General features: G+C 46.1%; 1 protein-coding gene across 2 annotated transcripts; it reads left to right on the top strand.

The window, feature by feature from the left end:
• The first annotated feature begins 2,190 nt into the window (after positions 1-2,190).
• OTX2 (orthodenticle homeobox 2) lies at positions 2,191-10,176 on the top strand. Of its 2 annotated transcripts, none has more exons than XM_063294004.1 (3): positions 2,191-2,287; positions 3,469-3,620; positions 9,556-10,176. In XM_063294004.1, the coding sequence occupies exons 1-3, from the start codon at positions 2,191-2,193 to the stop codon at positions 10,174-10,176; spliced, it is 870 nt and encodes a 289-aa protein (XP_063150074.1). The 2 variants fall into 2 exon arrangements, with proteins under 2 accessions (XP_063150074.1, XP_063150066.1); XM_063293996.1 differs by having other exon boundaries at positions 3,403-3,620.
• Positions 10,177-13,357: the final 3,181 nt, after the last annotated feature.

The following is a 13,357-nucleotide window of genomic DNA, read 5'->3' as shown; positions in this document are numbered from 1 at the left end:
TAAGCAGAGGCCTCCCTTTCCCGGGAACCGTGTGCTTCGGATCTGGAAGCGACTTTTCGCCATGAAAGTTGCGGACCTGCTTTATACCGATGGTCGGTTGGCTTAAAGCGGTGAGTAACCTTGCTCAGGAGCCCCACCGGCTTGGAGCGGCGGTTGTGCCCGGAAGAGCGTCGGCCGTCCCCCGAAGGAGCCGTTCTTCTGTCCAGTCGCTCGCTTGGTTGCAAGCTCGCGGAGGAAGCCTCCAGAGCTGGGCGGGCTGCGTCGGTCTTCCCCTGCAACCTGGATTGCCCTTCCCCATGGAAGGAGAGCCGGAGAGCAGCCGCAATGTTGCCTTAGGAGGGAGCGGAGAGGGATCTCCCTACCATGAAAGGGGAGAGATGGAGATTTGCGGCGGGCTCTAAATTTCCAGAACGAAGCCTCTCCCCCTCTCCCTTACATTCTTGGTTAATGCGCGGAGATATATAGATCTTACTGTGTTGTAAAGATCCGGCTTCCTCAATCAGGTACTGTCCAGGGATGCTGGGCTGGAATTCCTGCCCGAGATGCTGGAAGCTGTCTTCCCACGACTCGGTTGAAGGATACTGCGTTAACCTTATTTGCTTCTCGAAAGAGAGAAAAGAGACAATCAAGAAATGCTTTAGGACGGAAGTACTAGAAATGAGCTAGACTCAGCCTACCTCCTCCCTTCCTTGGTTCCCTACCTGCGGTCTGCACTTGGTGGTGCGGAGACCGGCGGGAAGACGGAGAAGACACAGCCGCCGCCTCCCCAAACTTCAAGCTCATTCGATCCCCGCAGAAATCTTAAACGCCGCTCCCCACTCCCCGCCCGGGTTTTCCTCCTGCCCAATGCGCGAAGGTTTGATCTGTCAGGAGCTGTTCGTCCCCCTGCGATGAGGGTAGGGGGAACTCTCTCGAAGTTTGCTGGGACGGTCGCTGACACCCAGATCTGTGCTGGAATGAAGAAATGCACACCACGAATTGGTGCAGAAACTTATATTTGTAGATTGGTCTCCAGACTAGTTGGGGGCGCAGGGGAAGACTCTCAAACAAACGAGAACCCGAGATCGCTTCTTTCCTTGTTCTTGCCCAGGCACAGGCTTTAAACGCTTCAGTTAAGGAAACCTTTCTTCCCCTTCCACCCGCAGCCAAAAGAGAGAGAGGGGCAGATGCTGATGATGACTGGAAAGGAGTTTGGACAAAAAGATTCTCCACTTCATGCAAAAGTTAATTACTTGTTTGTTTAGCTTGCTGCAGCGTTCTCGCTCCTCCTCCCCCCTTCCCAAAAGTCTTCGAAATCGGGGGTCCCTTTTGCCTCTAAATCTAATTAGCGCAAGTGCTAATTAGGGGGGAAATAGCTGGAAGAAATCACTTCAGGCATGCCAGGATAGAGGGGCAGTGAATCAGCCGAGCGCCCCCACCAAACCCCTAGCTTAGATCTTCGTTAAAGTGGGCATTTTAATTCTCAACTTGGGGGGGTCGCGCTTCTTTTGCAGTTGCAAAATCCGGGGTAATTAAAAAGCTCGGGATGGGGGCGGGGACAACAGATACGCGCCTTTGTCGCCGAGGAAAATTACGGGATGGGGTGGGGAGGCTTTGTTAGCAGCCTTATTTATTTAGCCAAGGGGTCCTTTGTGTCTGTAAAATGGGTCCCAATCAAGTTTTGTTGGAGGCAATTAACTACTTGCTAAACCCAGGAAAACCTTGGCAAATGCCCCCTGGAAAGCAAGCCGGAGAGGAGCAGGCTGGAGTGCGTGTGTGCGCGGGGTGGGGGGAACTGCTCCTAACGAAGGGAGCAGCTACTGTAAGTCGGCCCTGTAACTTGGGGGGCGGGCGGGCGGAAGGAGTTTCTCGATGCAGCCGCGGCAGGGATGCGCCCCTCCAGTCCGCCAAGGTTTCGCAGGGCCTGCAGCTCAGCGGTAGCCGCCCCCCGGCGAGCAAGACTTCGGCTGTTCGAAGATCCCCGGCTCTCAGGACTTTCTTTTTTCCATTGACTGCTTGCTCTCTCTCTCTCTCTCGCCCCTTCCTTTGTGTTTTCTAAACTAGGCTCGAGATTCCAAGCCGAACTTCTCTACCCGAAAGATCCGGAGAAGAAAGCGGAAAGGAGAAAGAAGCAGGCCCAGAAGGCGTCTCCTTCCAACTCCACCCAGCCCCAGAGTTTTGGCCATTTTTCCTCCTCACCCCAACTTTAGCATGATGTCTTATCTTAAGCAACCACCTTACGCAGTCAACGGCCTAAGTCTCACCACCTCCGGGATGGATCTTCTCCATCCCTCCGTCGGGTACCCAGGTAAGCGAAGGGCCATTCGGCCACCTTCCGGCCGTCTGCAGGCTTCCGAAGGGCGGGGACTCGCTCGACCTGGGCTCCCTACTTACTCCCCCACCGGTGGTCCTATTTCCTGGGGCCGGTGAAGACGAGGGAGCCGGAGTACCCCAGCTCCCCCCCCCCCCCCGCCTTAAATATCGCTGTTTCGCGGGCTCAGGAAGAAGCTCCTTTCTCTTGATTTTTGTGCGAATTTCCTTCCTGAGCACCCGAGCGTTTCCGAGCAAGGCACTACTCCGGAAGACCGGCGAAAGTTGGGTTTTTGTTTTTTGCTTTGTTTTGAGGTCTGGACGAGAGGATTGTTCATGGGGCGGGGGGTGATTAGGCTACCCTTCTGGATGAATCTCCATCTGCACGGTCGATGCAGATCCTGCGGGTCCCTTGCACACCGACTTTAACCCTGCTTACTCCAGGAGCAGGTCTCCCTCTGGATTCGAATCGATTCCCGGGTCGGTGCACAGTCAAATCCCGTAGCTCTGAGGCTGCCGCCGCCGCCGCCCTGGGTTCACTTTCTCTCCTACCGGCACCCCTAAGGCTACTTTGGCCCACTTCCTCCAGGAAGACTGTGACCCGGGTCAGATGGCCTGCACTCTCCACTCCCGCCCCTCCCCAGGCTCTCCCAAGAGGGTCCTTCATATTCAGCTCGATGGGGCTCCTTTAGGAGGGAGACAATAGGATTGCGCGCTACTGCGGCCTGTCTTTGGGCACCTCGCCTTCCCTGGGCCCGGAGCCGGTTAGCCTGCGGCCCGAGGAGCCTCCTCTCCTCTGAGCTCGGAGCAGTGGCCTCTATCGCTGGGCAGAGACCTCTGCCCTGCAAACGGATCCTTCCCGAGTCAGCCCAGGAGACAAGGCTTCCGCGCGGCTCTTTAGGAATCAGTCCCCGCGGAGCCGGACTTCTTTGGGCTTACTCCCAGGGAAAGAGCGGGCAGGGCTGGCTGCGAGGAGGACTTCCCCGGCTTCTCCAAGGGGCCTTCAGGGAAATCAGCGGCGTCGAAAGGGCTCCGGAGGGACTGACTGCTCGAGACCCCTCCCGCTGTGGAGCGGCCAGTCCTCTTCCCCGCCGGGGCGGCAGAGCGGTTGAGGCCCCGGAGTTAACCAGACCCCGGGCTTTCCTCCCGAGCGGTCATTGGGCGCTTCTTCTTCCCCAGCAACCCCTCGGAAACAGCGGAGGGAGCGCACCACCTTCACCCGCGCGCAGCTGGACGTCCTGGAGGCCCTTTTCGCGAAAACCCGCTACCCGGACATCTTCATGCGCGAAGAGGTGGCCCTCAAAATAAACTTGCCGGAGTCCCGGGTGCAGGTAAGCGAAGGGCTGGTGCGCGCCTCCCCGCTTTTCTTTTTCTCCAACTGACCCCTGGAAAGACTGGCTCTCCAGAGAGTTGAGGGGCGGGAGGCAGTGGAGGACAATACAAACCGGGAGGGGGCTGGGCTGGGCAGGACTGTAGTGGTGGAAGGAGGTCGACAAAAGAGAACGTGCGGAGTGGGAAAAAGAGACGGGATTCGGGGTAATCTTCCATACCAGGACCTCAGCATCCTGTCTTTCCGAGGAGGAGGAGGAGGAGGAGGAGGAGGATCATCTCTAGCGGAAGATAAGATTTGAAACTGAAACTAATGAGGAAAGTCACCTCTTTCTTCCTACCCTAATGGACAGAAAGCCAACTTTCTAGGCAAGCTAGCATTTTAGAAAGCTTTCCTCCACCCCCTTTTCACTCAGCCACAGTTATCTCCCAAGCACATTTGGACTACAGTTCCCATGGGAAGCAGTGGTTGAGGGGAATGATAAGAGCTATTGCTCAGTACACTTGAATGACCCCGAGTTGAGAAAGGCACCATCAGGTATGGACTGCAGCCATCTGGGGAGATAGGGGTGGCCTTGACACTCCGTGGCTTTTAAAGAAAGACAAAAGTGTAGCAGAGGGTGAAAAATATCCACCACCATCAACCACAATAGCTAAACAGGACCGAGGCTCCAAATTTCTGGATCTCTGAAAACCAGAAGTTGGAGACTACCAGCAGGACAAGGTCTGGGGTTAATGGCCTGACTGGGAGTGGGAATGATCTCTACTTGGCCACTGTCAGGAAAAGGACACTGAGGTTACAGAAGATCATCTCCAAGGGAAGATAAGATTCAGCAAAGCTCTAATTTCTGATACTGCACCATTCCTTGAAAAAGTGTCATACATACCATGTCAGGGCAGTATTTCACCCTTGCATGTTGTCAGACCAGTGTTTTTCAACCTTGGCAACTTTAAGACTGTGGAGTTCAACTCCCAGAATTCCCCAGCCAGCATGAATTCCGGGAGTTGAAGTCCACATGTCTTAAAGTTGCCAAGGTTGAAAAGCACTGTGATAGACCAAGGCCATTTCCTCTCTAATGATTTGTATAGTCCAACCATAATGTTCCATAATGAGGACCAGTTTTATGATGGCTGGATAGCACTATAAGATGCTATACATCTCAAGTGGGGAATAACTCCGATCTGCTTTGCTTGGACAATATCTTGTACCATGTTTCTCTGTCCCTCCAGTGTAGTTTATTCTGATCTCAAAAGTGACTGGAATGAGCTGGGTTCAATGCAATCCTCCCAGGCAGTAGCCTGACAACAATCTTGTTCAGCAAACTGTTTGCACTCAGGCAGCCCTGTGCTTCCATAACTACGAATTCCTTGCAGGCCACCCCATAAATCTTCATGGTTTCTTGAGATAGGATTTGGTGAAGAGGGCTGACAACCGAGTTCACTTTGGCTGGGGTGCATGAAAGAAGACTCTCAGCAAGGCTTAAAATCTTGATAGGCAGAACTACTGGTCATATTAACTTGCCAAAAAACAGCAGAGGATTTTCAGAGCATCTGTTTGCTGTTTGATTACTTTTCTTGTATCTCATATGACTGTAGCAAGATAATCACATTCCTCTTTAATGATTTATAACGTCAATTAAGTGGCCAGAAACCTAGATGCTTTTGCAGATACTCATGCTCAGTTTAAAAAAAAGAAGAGTGAGGATACATGCAAGTGGCTACTTTTGGAAGGAGATCTTCACAGTGCAACCTGCTATGCTGTTCATCAGAGTTCACCAGCTCTGATATTATACCCTGTTGAGAGCTATCATTTAACATACATCTTCTGAAAGCAAAAATGTATACCCTCATGTACTTCCAAGAGGTATACGCCGAAAAAGAAAGAGGAAATGTGAGGAAGTGGTGAACATAATGTATCTTGGGAGATGAGGGTTGAACTGTATGGGACTGCGCCTTCTTGGCAAAGCTCGCTAATATACCAGTTTGGGCTGCTATGCATAATGGTGAAGAAACCTCCAGAGGTTTGGACAATGAGTGAGGCTGGGGGAGTGGGTTCTTACTGGACTGACACCAGCCATGTTTTGTTGCTCCTCACCAAGCTTCTGCTTAGCTTCTAGCTGTTTTTGATTTTGCTAAGAAACCAGCCAGCTTCTTTAATTTAGAAACCTACTGCTCTTTCAGTTGACTAGCCAAGTTGTTTTGGTTGGTGTTGTTATTATAGTTAGCATCATCATCATCATCATGTCATGAGACACAATAAACTAGGGGTCTTCTGATGCCACAGAGGCAAACCACTGGGCTCAGTGGAGTTTATTTATCCATCAGAACTGATTTTGGTTTTGGTTTTTTACAGCAAAATTCAGTTTTTCCTCTAGCCAGAAGGTCTATGAGATATAGTTCAGGAGTGACCCCAAAACTGATTTATGACAGGTGTCATTTCAAAGCAGCTCTTGGAAAAATGCAAACCCAGTGACCTAGGGAAAATCTTTCTCCATACAATCAGTTTCCTAATCCTAACCACAATTACAGGGTGAAATGACATACTGCAATATAACATTAAAAAGAGAAGTTGGTTATGTTGTAAGAATTAGGTGAAATCTGGATATCGGTAATACTGTATCATTTTTGTAATACCTGTTTTGCATTCAAGCTATCCCTACTCCATGCCTTGCAGCTGGGTATGAGTGTGAACACACACACGCATACACCAAATCATTGTCCACTTCGCTTTATATGCGGGTTTCCTGCAGGGTCCACAAAGAAAGGCATGACGTCCAAAATGGTCCTTAACTTGAAAGCACTGTCCAGTGATGCTACCTGTACTTGCTTTCCACTAAGCATAAAATGAACTGAACTGCCTAGATATTTTCAGGAAGGGGTAAAAGGGGTTTGCCAAACAGGATGGCCACAGGACACATTTGCTGACATTACATCAGGGGATTAATAATATATTGTAAGCTACAGGAAGCAGCAAGGCACATTTACACTTGTAAAGTTAAACTAGTTTAATAGGTTTTCACTCTCTCCAGGAGATCCCAGGACCTGGGATATTCTCTGGAGCATGAGTGATCATTAAAGAAGATCTCTCAGCACCTGTACTCAATGTCAGTTACCACAATTGTCTGAGAAAGGACTTGATAGTTAAACTGCTGTAAATACATCTGTTCTTGGGATAGAGAGAGGGAAACACATCTTTAAACACAAATCAGCTCTTCAAAAAAAAAAGCTTTAGTGCTTTTTTAAAAAAAACACAAATTAATTCCTTTTCTAAATAGATACATCATAAATGCCATTTATTTTAATAGAAGGGGCTTGATGAGAGAGACAAACCTTGATTCTCAGCTAATTTTATATGCTCCACAGGGTGATATAGTTAAACCCCAGCTTCCTAACAAGTCTGAGAGACATACTTATGGAGTCCTTGGTGCTCTCTGAGCTTGGTTGTTTGCTTGGATGTCACACTGATGATGTAACCTAGTTGAGTTATGAAATGTCGGCAAGCAAACAAATGTCTCTTACAAAGCCCAGAGAGCACTAAGAACTCCAGTGTTCAACCCTGAGCTACAGATATTTTCTTCTATTGGAGACATACTTGTTCCGTTCATGTGGCCTTCTGCAACACCAAACCACAATGTTCTGCATCATACACTTGTAAAAATGAACCTGTCACAAATCTTTGCTTAGGCATTCCTAAAATGCACAAAATTGGAAACGTGAGGTTGCCATGTTTGGTATAACACAGGCTTACATGACATTTAGTTTCATCATTCTCCCTTTTACCTGAGCTGCATACAGTTTTTGCCATATTTTGAAAGTGGTATTTGCGTTTTATTTATTTATTTCACACCTTTCTATCTATTGTATTAATATGATTTATATTGTTAACTGTGTTAACATTATAGATTATATTAGGAATAAAATATAAAACGAAAAGCCATGTAACTAATTATAAATTCTGGGGAAAATGACATATTTAAAATGATTATTTTGCAGAACAATGTTATACAACAGCTTAAATGGTAGGTGAGAGGAATTAAGATTAATATAATGCCCTCCTCTTGAAATACTCATTTTTCTTCTTTTCTTCTTTTTGCTTTTTTCTCCTGTTCCTCAGCCGCTCCCTAGCAGAGATAGCTTTATCTGACAGCAAAGTAGGGGCATATCTTTAGGCATCTGGACAGAAGTAAGATACAACATCAAACCAGAGGAAAAGCATTTTTCCTTCAAGCACCAAAATTGGACCACTCCATAGCAGCTGCTTTGTGATGTCTAAGAAGGTGCCTGGCCCCCTTTTGGAATGATTTCCTAGAACTGCCGGTGATTAGCTGAGTGGGAATGAAGGAAAGAGCAAGTCAGAAATATGTTATCTAAGGAAAGATGAGAGAATGTTGTGAGAATGTTGTGACGGTTGCATGTAGTTCTCCACTTTGGAGCAAATGTGGTTTGTGTGTTTTGAAAGACCTCATTAGATATTAACATTTTAAATAACAATATACATGGATGCCTATTTACATTGGAGAGTCCAAAACAGCTATGATCTCAAGGACACCTGTTGTGTAGAACAGCCCCTCCATTCTCCCTCAAAGACCTTGTCCAGTTGCATGCCTGTATCTATTGTTCTTTTCACACCTCAGCTGGTAGAAAGTCTAGGACTGTTCTTAGCATAAATGAAACCAGAACATCAGAGACGCAAGGGATGGTCCTCAGAAGAGTTATGCCTTTTTGATGGTGTGACGGAGCTAGGCTGAGAGGAACAGGAAAGACAGAGAGTGGTGCTCTGGTTGGGAATCACACGATTTGAAAACAAATCCTATTGATTTCAAGTAAGCTTACCTTCACTTACATGTGCCTGAGGTGATACATACCTCTGCTATGAATCAGAACAAGTAATAGTTCAGGTTATAAGGAACTTCCTGCTATTTAATTGCCCTTCATTCAGAGAGGGATGGAAAGAAAGAAAAGATTCAGCCCATTTAATTGAACAAGCATGGTTCTTTCCCATTCAGTTGCCCTCTTAATTGATAACCTCTCCTTTCTAATATTCTATTCTTTTTAATTAAGGGCTTGACTTCAGTAGGACTTAAGTGGAAGTCCTTGGGGTACCTAAGCTGCCAAGCTCAGAGCCTTGGAAAGAACTTTTTCCCTTTCTCCAAAGTGCTCTTATTAAAGGTTTGCTTGGTTCTACAATGTGAAAGCGCTGGTAGTAAAGCCAAACTGACACTCTGCAGTGGTTTTCCACATATACCATTGCTTTGTAGTTGCAGATAAAAACAACAGTCCTTTGTGTAGCTGTCTTCTAAATAAAACGTAAGCATGTATTATTCTGTCTGGGCTGCATAAGATATGATAAAGCAGAGATGAACAGCAGGAGTTGATGAAGCCAAACATTGGGCAATTCAGTGCCTATACAGTATATCCATGGTTATCTTTGTTGGCCCCCATGAGTTAGTTTTTTTGCTCCTAGTCATTCATTCCAACTTTCTCCACCCATTTTTAAGGAGCCTAAATAGTAAATACTGAAAAGACCCCAAGCTAAATCTGTGTTGGATCTATGGTAATGCCCTGTTTTTGTGATGCTACACATCAGTAGGAGCTTCTGCATTATAAAAATTACCACCATATTCCATTTGGACTAAAAAAAAAATCTGACAGTGTTTTGCATCTTGTGTCAGCCAAACATGCAAGGGATGCTGAGGGAAGCCAAAATGGAAATCAAGAGGACTAGCAACATTTTCACAGCAACTGTTAAGCTCACGAGGAATTTTGCTTGAATGAAGAAAGACTAAGGAATGCGATATTTCTCAGTGGAATTCCACGTCCTCTTAAATGCTGTCATCTACCTTGTGAGAATTATTCTCACCCCATTTGTCCTTGGTGTGATCCATATAGCTAACACACTTTGCTCTTCTTCCTCCTCCTTCCTGGTTGGTTTTCCAGGTGTGGTTCAAAAACCGTCGGGCCAAATGCCGCCAGCAGCAGCAACAGCAGCAGAATGGGGGCCAGAATAAAGTGAGGCCTGCAAAGAAGAAAAGTTCTCCAGCCAGAGAAGTGAGTTCAGAGAGTGGAACCAGTGGCCAATTTACACCTCCAGCCAGTACCTCAGTCCCTGCCATTTCCAGCAGCAGTGCTCCAGTGTCCATCTGGAGCCCGGCATCCATCTCTCCTCTCTCAGACCCCCTGTCCACTTCTTCTTCATGCATGCAGAGGTCCTATCCTATGACCTACACTCAGGCTTCAGGCTATAGCCAAGGATATGCCGGCTCAACCTCATATTTTGGAGGAATGGACTGTGGATCTTACCTGACCCCTATGCATCACCAGCTCCCTGGACCAGGGGCCACCCTTAGCCCCATGGGTACCAATGCTGTGGCCAGCCATCTCAACCAATCTCCAGCTTCACTCTCAACTCAAGGTTACGGAGCTTCAAGTTTGGGGTTTAACTCATCTACTGATTGTTTGGATTATAAGGATCAAACAGCCTCCTGGAAGCTAAACTTCAATGCTGACTGCTTGGATTATAAAGACCAGACATCTTCATGGAAGTTCCAGGTTTTGTGAAGACCTGTTAAGAACCCTTTGTGATAAACAATAATGGTGATGATACTGAGGCTGATGATAAGTGATCACAATAATGTTGTTGAAACAGACAAGACAATAGCCATAGTAGGCTGAAATTCCCAGTTTTGAAATCTTTGATTTAAATTAAAAAGAATTGTGAACAGGACACAAATTAATAACAAAGGCAAGAAATTCAGTGGCCGTGATCATACCTCCCAATATCACCTCTTGCTCAAATGCTCTGGAAAGGAAGACAAGAAGGAAAGACATGTTATGTAGACCAAGAACAGAATCACATCACTTAGTTTTTCATTGCTTCATAGTTTTAGCCAACTGTTGGGTTTCTTTGCCTGGACAGGGATGGAAGATTATTCTATGACCCAGGGAAGGGGGTATTGGGTTCTTTCTTTCTTTCTTTCTTTCTTTCTTTCTTTCTTTCTTTCTTTCTTTCTTTCTCTTTCTTTCTTTCTTTCTTTCTTTCTTTCTTTCTTTCTTTCCTGCCTACACTGACTAGATACCTTTTTTTTTTTTGGTATGACAAGAATGTCCCTTCTTTTCCTTCTCTTTCCATCCAACCTTGGTTAAAATGTTTGTATTACTGGACGATATTTATATACATCTCTCAAGCTTCTTCGATTGCTTCAAGCCACATTTGGCAAAGTTGGCCATAGGAAAAAATGAACAAAGAACTTGGTTAAGAGCTCTGTGGATCATGGGACTGATTGTCTTAGCTGCACTACTTTATTTAAGAGGGGGGAAATAAGAATAATGTCAATAAGGAGTCAATATGTAGTTTTTAAGAGACAATCAGTGTGCGTCTTATATAAATGGTACATCTGTGGTTTTTAATCTGTGCTAGACTTTAAAACTGTGATCTCCTGTATTGTATGCAATTATAAACCCCACACCAGCAGGAGGTTCTGCTGTGATTTTACAGAGGTTATAATTAACAGTGAAATTTTGAGCAACTGAGTTACATATGACCATCTCTCTATTTCTTCTTTCTTTCTTTTTCTATCTCTCTTCCTCTCCCTCCCCATCTCTGGTTTTCTTTCTGTCTTTCTCTTGCTCTAAAATTGCCTTTTACCAGAGGTAAACTGCACTGAAAAAACAAACCAACTTTTAACAGCAAGCTGTGGCTGAATGAAAACCACTGAGATCTAGGGGAAAAAAAGCAGTCACTAAATAAAAATACCCTTGGACTTTTAAAATTCATCTGTACTACAGTAGCCTACTGTTGGAAAAGCTAGCAGTAAGGAGAAAGAAGTATATATATTTAAGACATCGGTCAATTGCTCTGACCTTGAATTTCCAAACAGCAAAAATCATTGTTGTTTTTATGCTTGCAGATGTGAAATGGAGAAAAAAAAAGATATATATGCATAAACCTTTTTTCTGGATTTGGCAGATATGTATAATTCTATTAAATGGTTCTAGCACAAGCAATAGTCTTTGTCTCCCCACGTGCTTGCAAAAGTTTTCCCCTCCTCAACACTCATTCCAACTTCCATAAAATGGAAGGTTTTTAAGAGTTCATTCCTTGAATTGAAGGGGGAAAATATTTTTCTGGTGTCTCCAGGGTTTGATTCAATCTTTTGTGGCCTTCCCAAACCAGCTTAGCTTTGCTGTCTCCGCAAACTACAAAGAATCAAGATCTTTGCTCCCTTTGGGGTGCTAACTTAGGAAACAACCCGAATTTCTTCAACTGTTTGTTAGAATAGAAAATGGTGGTGGGCTGTCCCCCACTCCCCCCCCCGCCTTTCTCTATTTCGTTTCGGGCCTTTTTGCCGATTAATTTAGGGATTGAAAAGCAGAGGAAAGGAGATAAAGAACCAGGGGGAGATGCTTTGGAGGCTCAGGCGTGCTTGAGCCGCTCCCATAAACGTTCTGAGAAGAAGGGGTATCGGACACCCACCGAACAGCAGACGCAGTCACGCACAAATGATGGCCGGACAAAGGAGTTGGGGTAAAGTTTTTGAAAGCTATGATTTCTACAGCTGGACACAAAAGGACTTAGAGCACACTGCACCCCCCCCCTTTCCCTCCCTGCCTCCCCCTGAAATCACCAGGAAAATTGTTACCTCTTTGGGGAGAGAAATAGTGTGCCTGAATTCAACCCCCCCCCCTTTCTTTCCTTTCCTTTCCTTTCCTCCCGCCGATGTAGAAGAGCTAAATGCCTTGGAATCAGGGGCATTTAAGGTGCAATAACCCAGCAATAAACAGACCCCGTAAATGAACCGTTTTTCAACGAATTCCTACTTTTTCTTTTTTAATCAACCACCCGTCCCGACGTTCTCTCTTCCCCCCACCCCGCCCTCGGCACTGATCCCCATCTCTTCTTCAGGTGCGGTTTATTCGGGGTGCTGACGCCCAGATAGCGACTTCTTAATATTAATACTCCTCCTACGTAGCTAAACTGAGCGGGCGGGGATTACACTCGTTCATTTTGACCTACAACGTAAACTGCAAATAAACTAGTGATTAAGGAAAACACAACCAAATGAACGGGGTGGAATCCAGGGCTCAGCTTCTATGTGGTATGCAAGTATGGTAACCTTTAAGCTACGTGAAATTTGATTTTACTGAAAGGTGTGGTTTGTTTCTTTCTCAATGCTTTTTGCGCAGGGGAGTTGCGTCTAATGCTTTCCCCCCTAAAACTGATTTATAAATGCGTGGTGCCTGTACCTCGAGAAAGAGTTTTGCGAATGAGATTGCTGATTTTGAAATGAAGTCGATGGAACTGACTTCTAGCCAGATTTATTTCAAACGCAGCTCTTGCGCTCCTCTGTTCTGTTTTTTTTTTAAGTATTATATCTACAAAACTTCTTTGTTTTGTTTTTGTTAACTTGTTCGTATTCCTAGAATCTGGGCTGCTTTAGGGACTGGGGGGAGGCGGTAGCAATTCCTGACCGGTGGCTTCCTTTTCGTCTAAGAGATGGAAACTCAGCTTTCTGTTGCTGCGTGCCCTGTAAACGCGGAGGCAGATTATCCTTTTCAAATAAACAAAGCCTCGACGCTCCCAGCGCAAATACACGGACGCCTTTTGCGGGGCGGGCTGCGGAGGGGCTGAAGGTTGGATTGGGTTGAGAGAGAAGCTTCAGTTTGCTGTTATTGGTTTAATTCAAGGGAAGCAAAAGGCAGAAAATCTCCACCAGCGGTCTCAGATCAAAGGGAAGCAACA

This window comes from Candoia aspera, chromosome 1 (assembly GCF_035149785.1).
Source record: "Candoia aspera isolate rCanAsp1 chromosome 1, rCanAsp1.hap2, whole genome shotgun sequence".
NCBI classification, from domain to species: Eukaryota; Metazoa; Chordata; class Lepidosauria; order Squamata; family Boidae; genus Candoia; species Candoia aspera.
Note: the sequence above shows the minus strand (reverse complement) of the source record. Positions and strands in the feature narration are given on the sequence as shown.

What these genes read in the sequence shown, in the direction of transcription:
- OTX2 (XM_063293996.1), top strand. Translation starts at nt 2,191, where the DNA reads ATGATGTCTTATCTTAAGCAACCACCTTACGCAGTCAACGGCCTAAGT. An exon ending in TCCCTCCGTCGGGTACCCAG is followed by an intron (nt 2,288 to 3,402) that starts GTAAGCGAAGGG and finishes AGAGCGGTTGAG; the next exon opens with GCCCCGGAGTTAACCAGACC. An exon ending in TGCCGGAGTCCCGGGTGCAG is followed by an intron (nt 3,621 to 9,555) that starts GTAAGCGAAGGG and finishes TTGGTTTTCCAG; the next exon opens with GTGTGGTTCAAAAACCGTCG.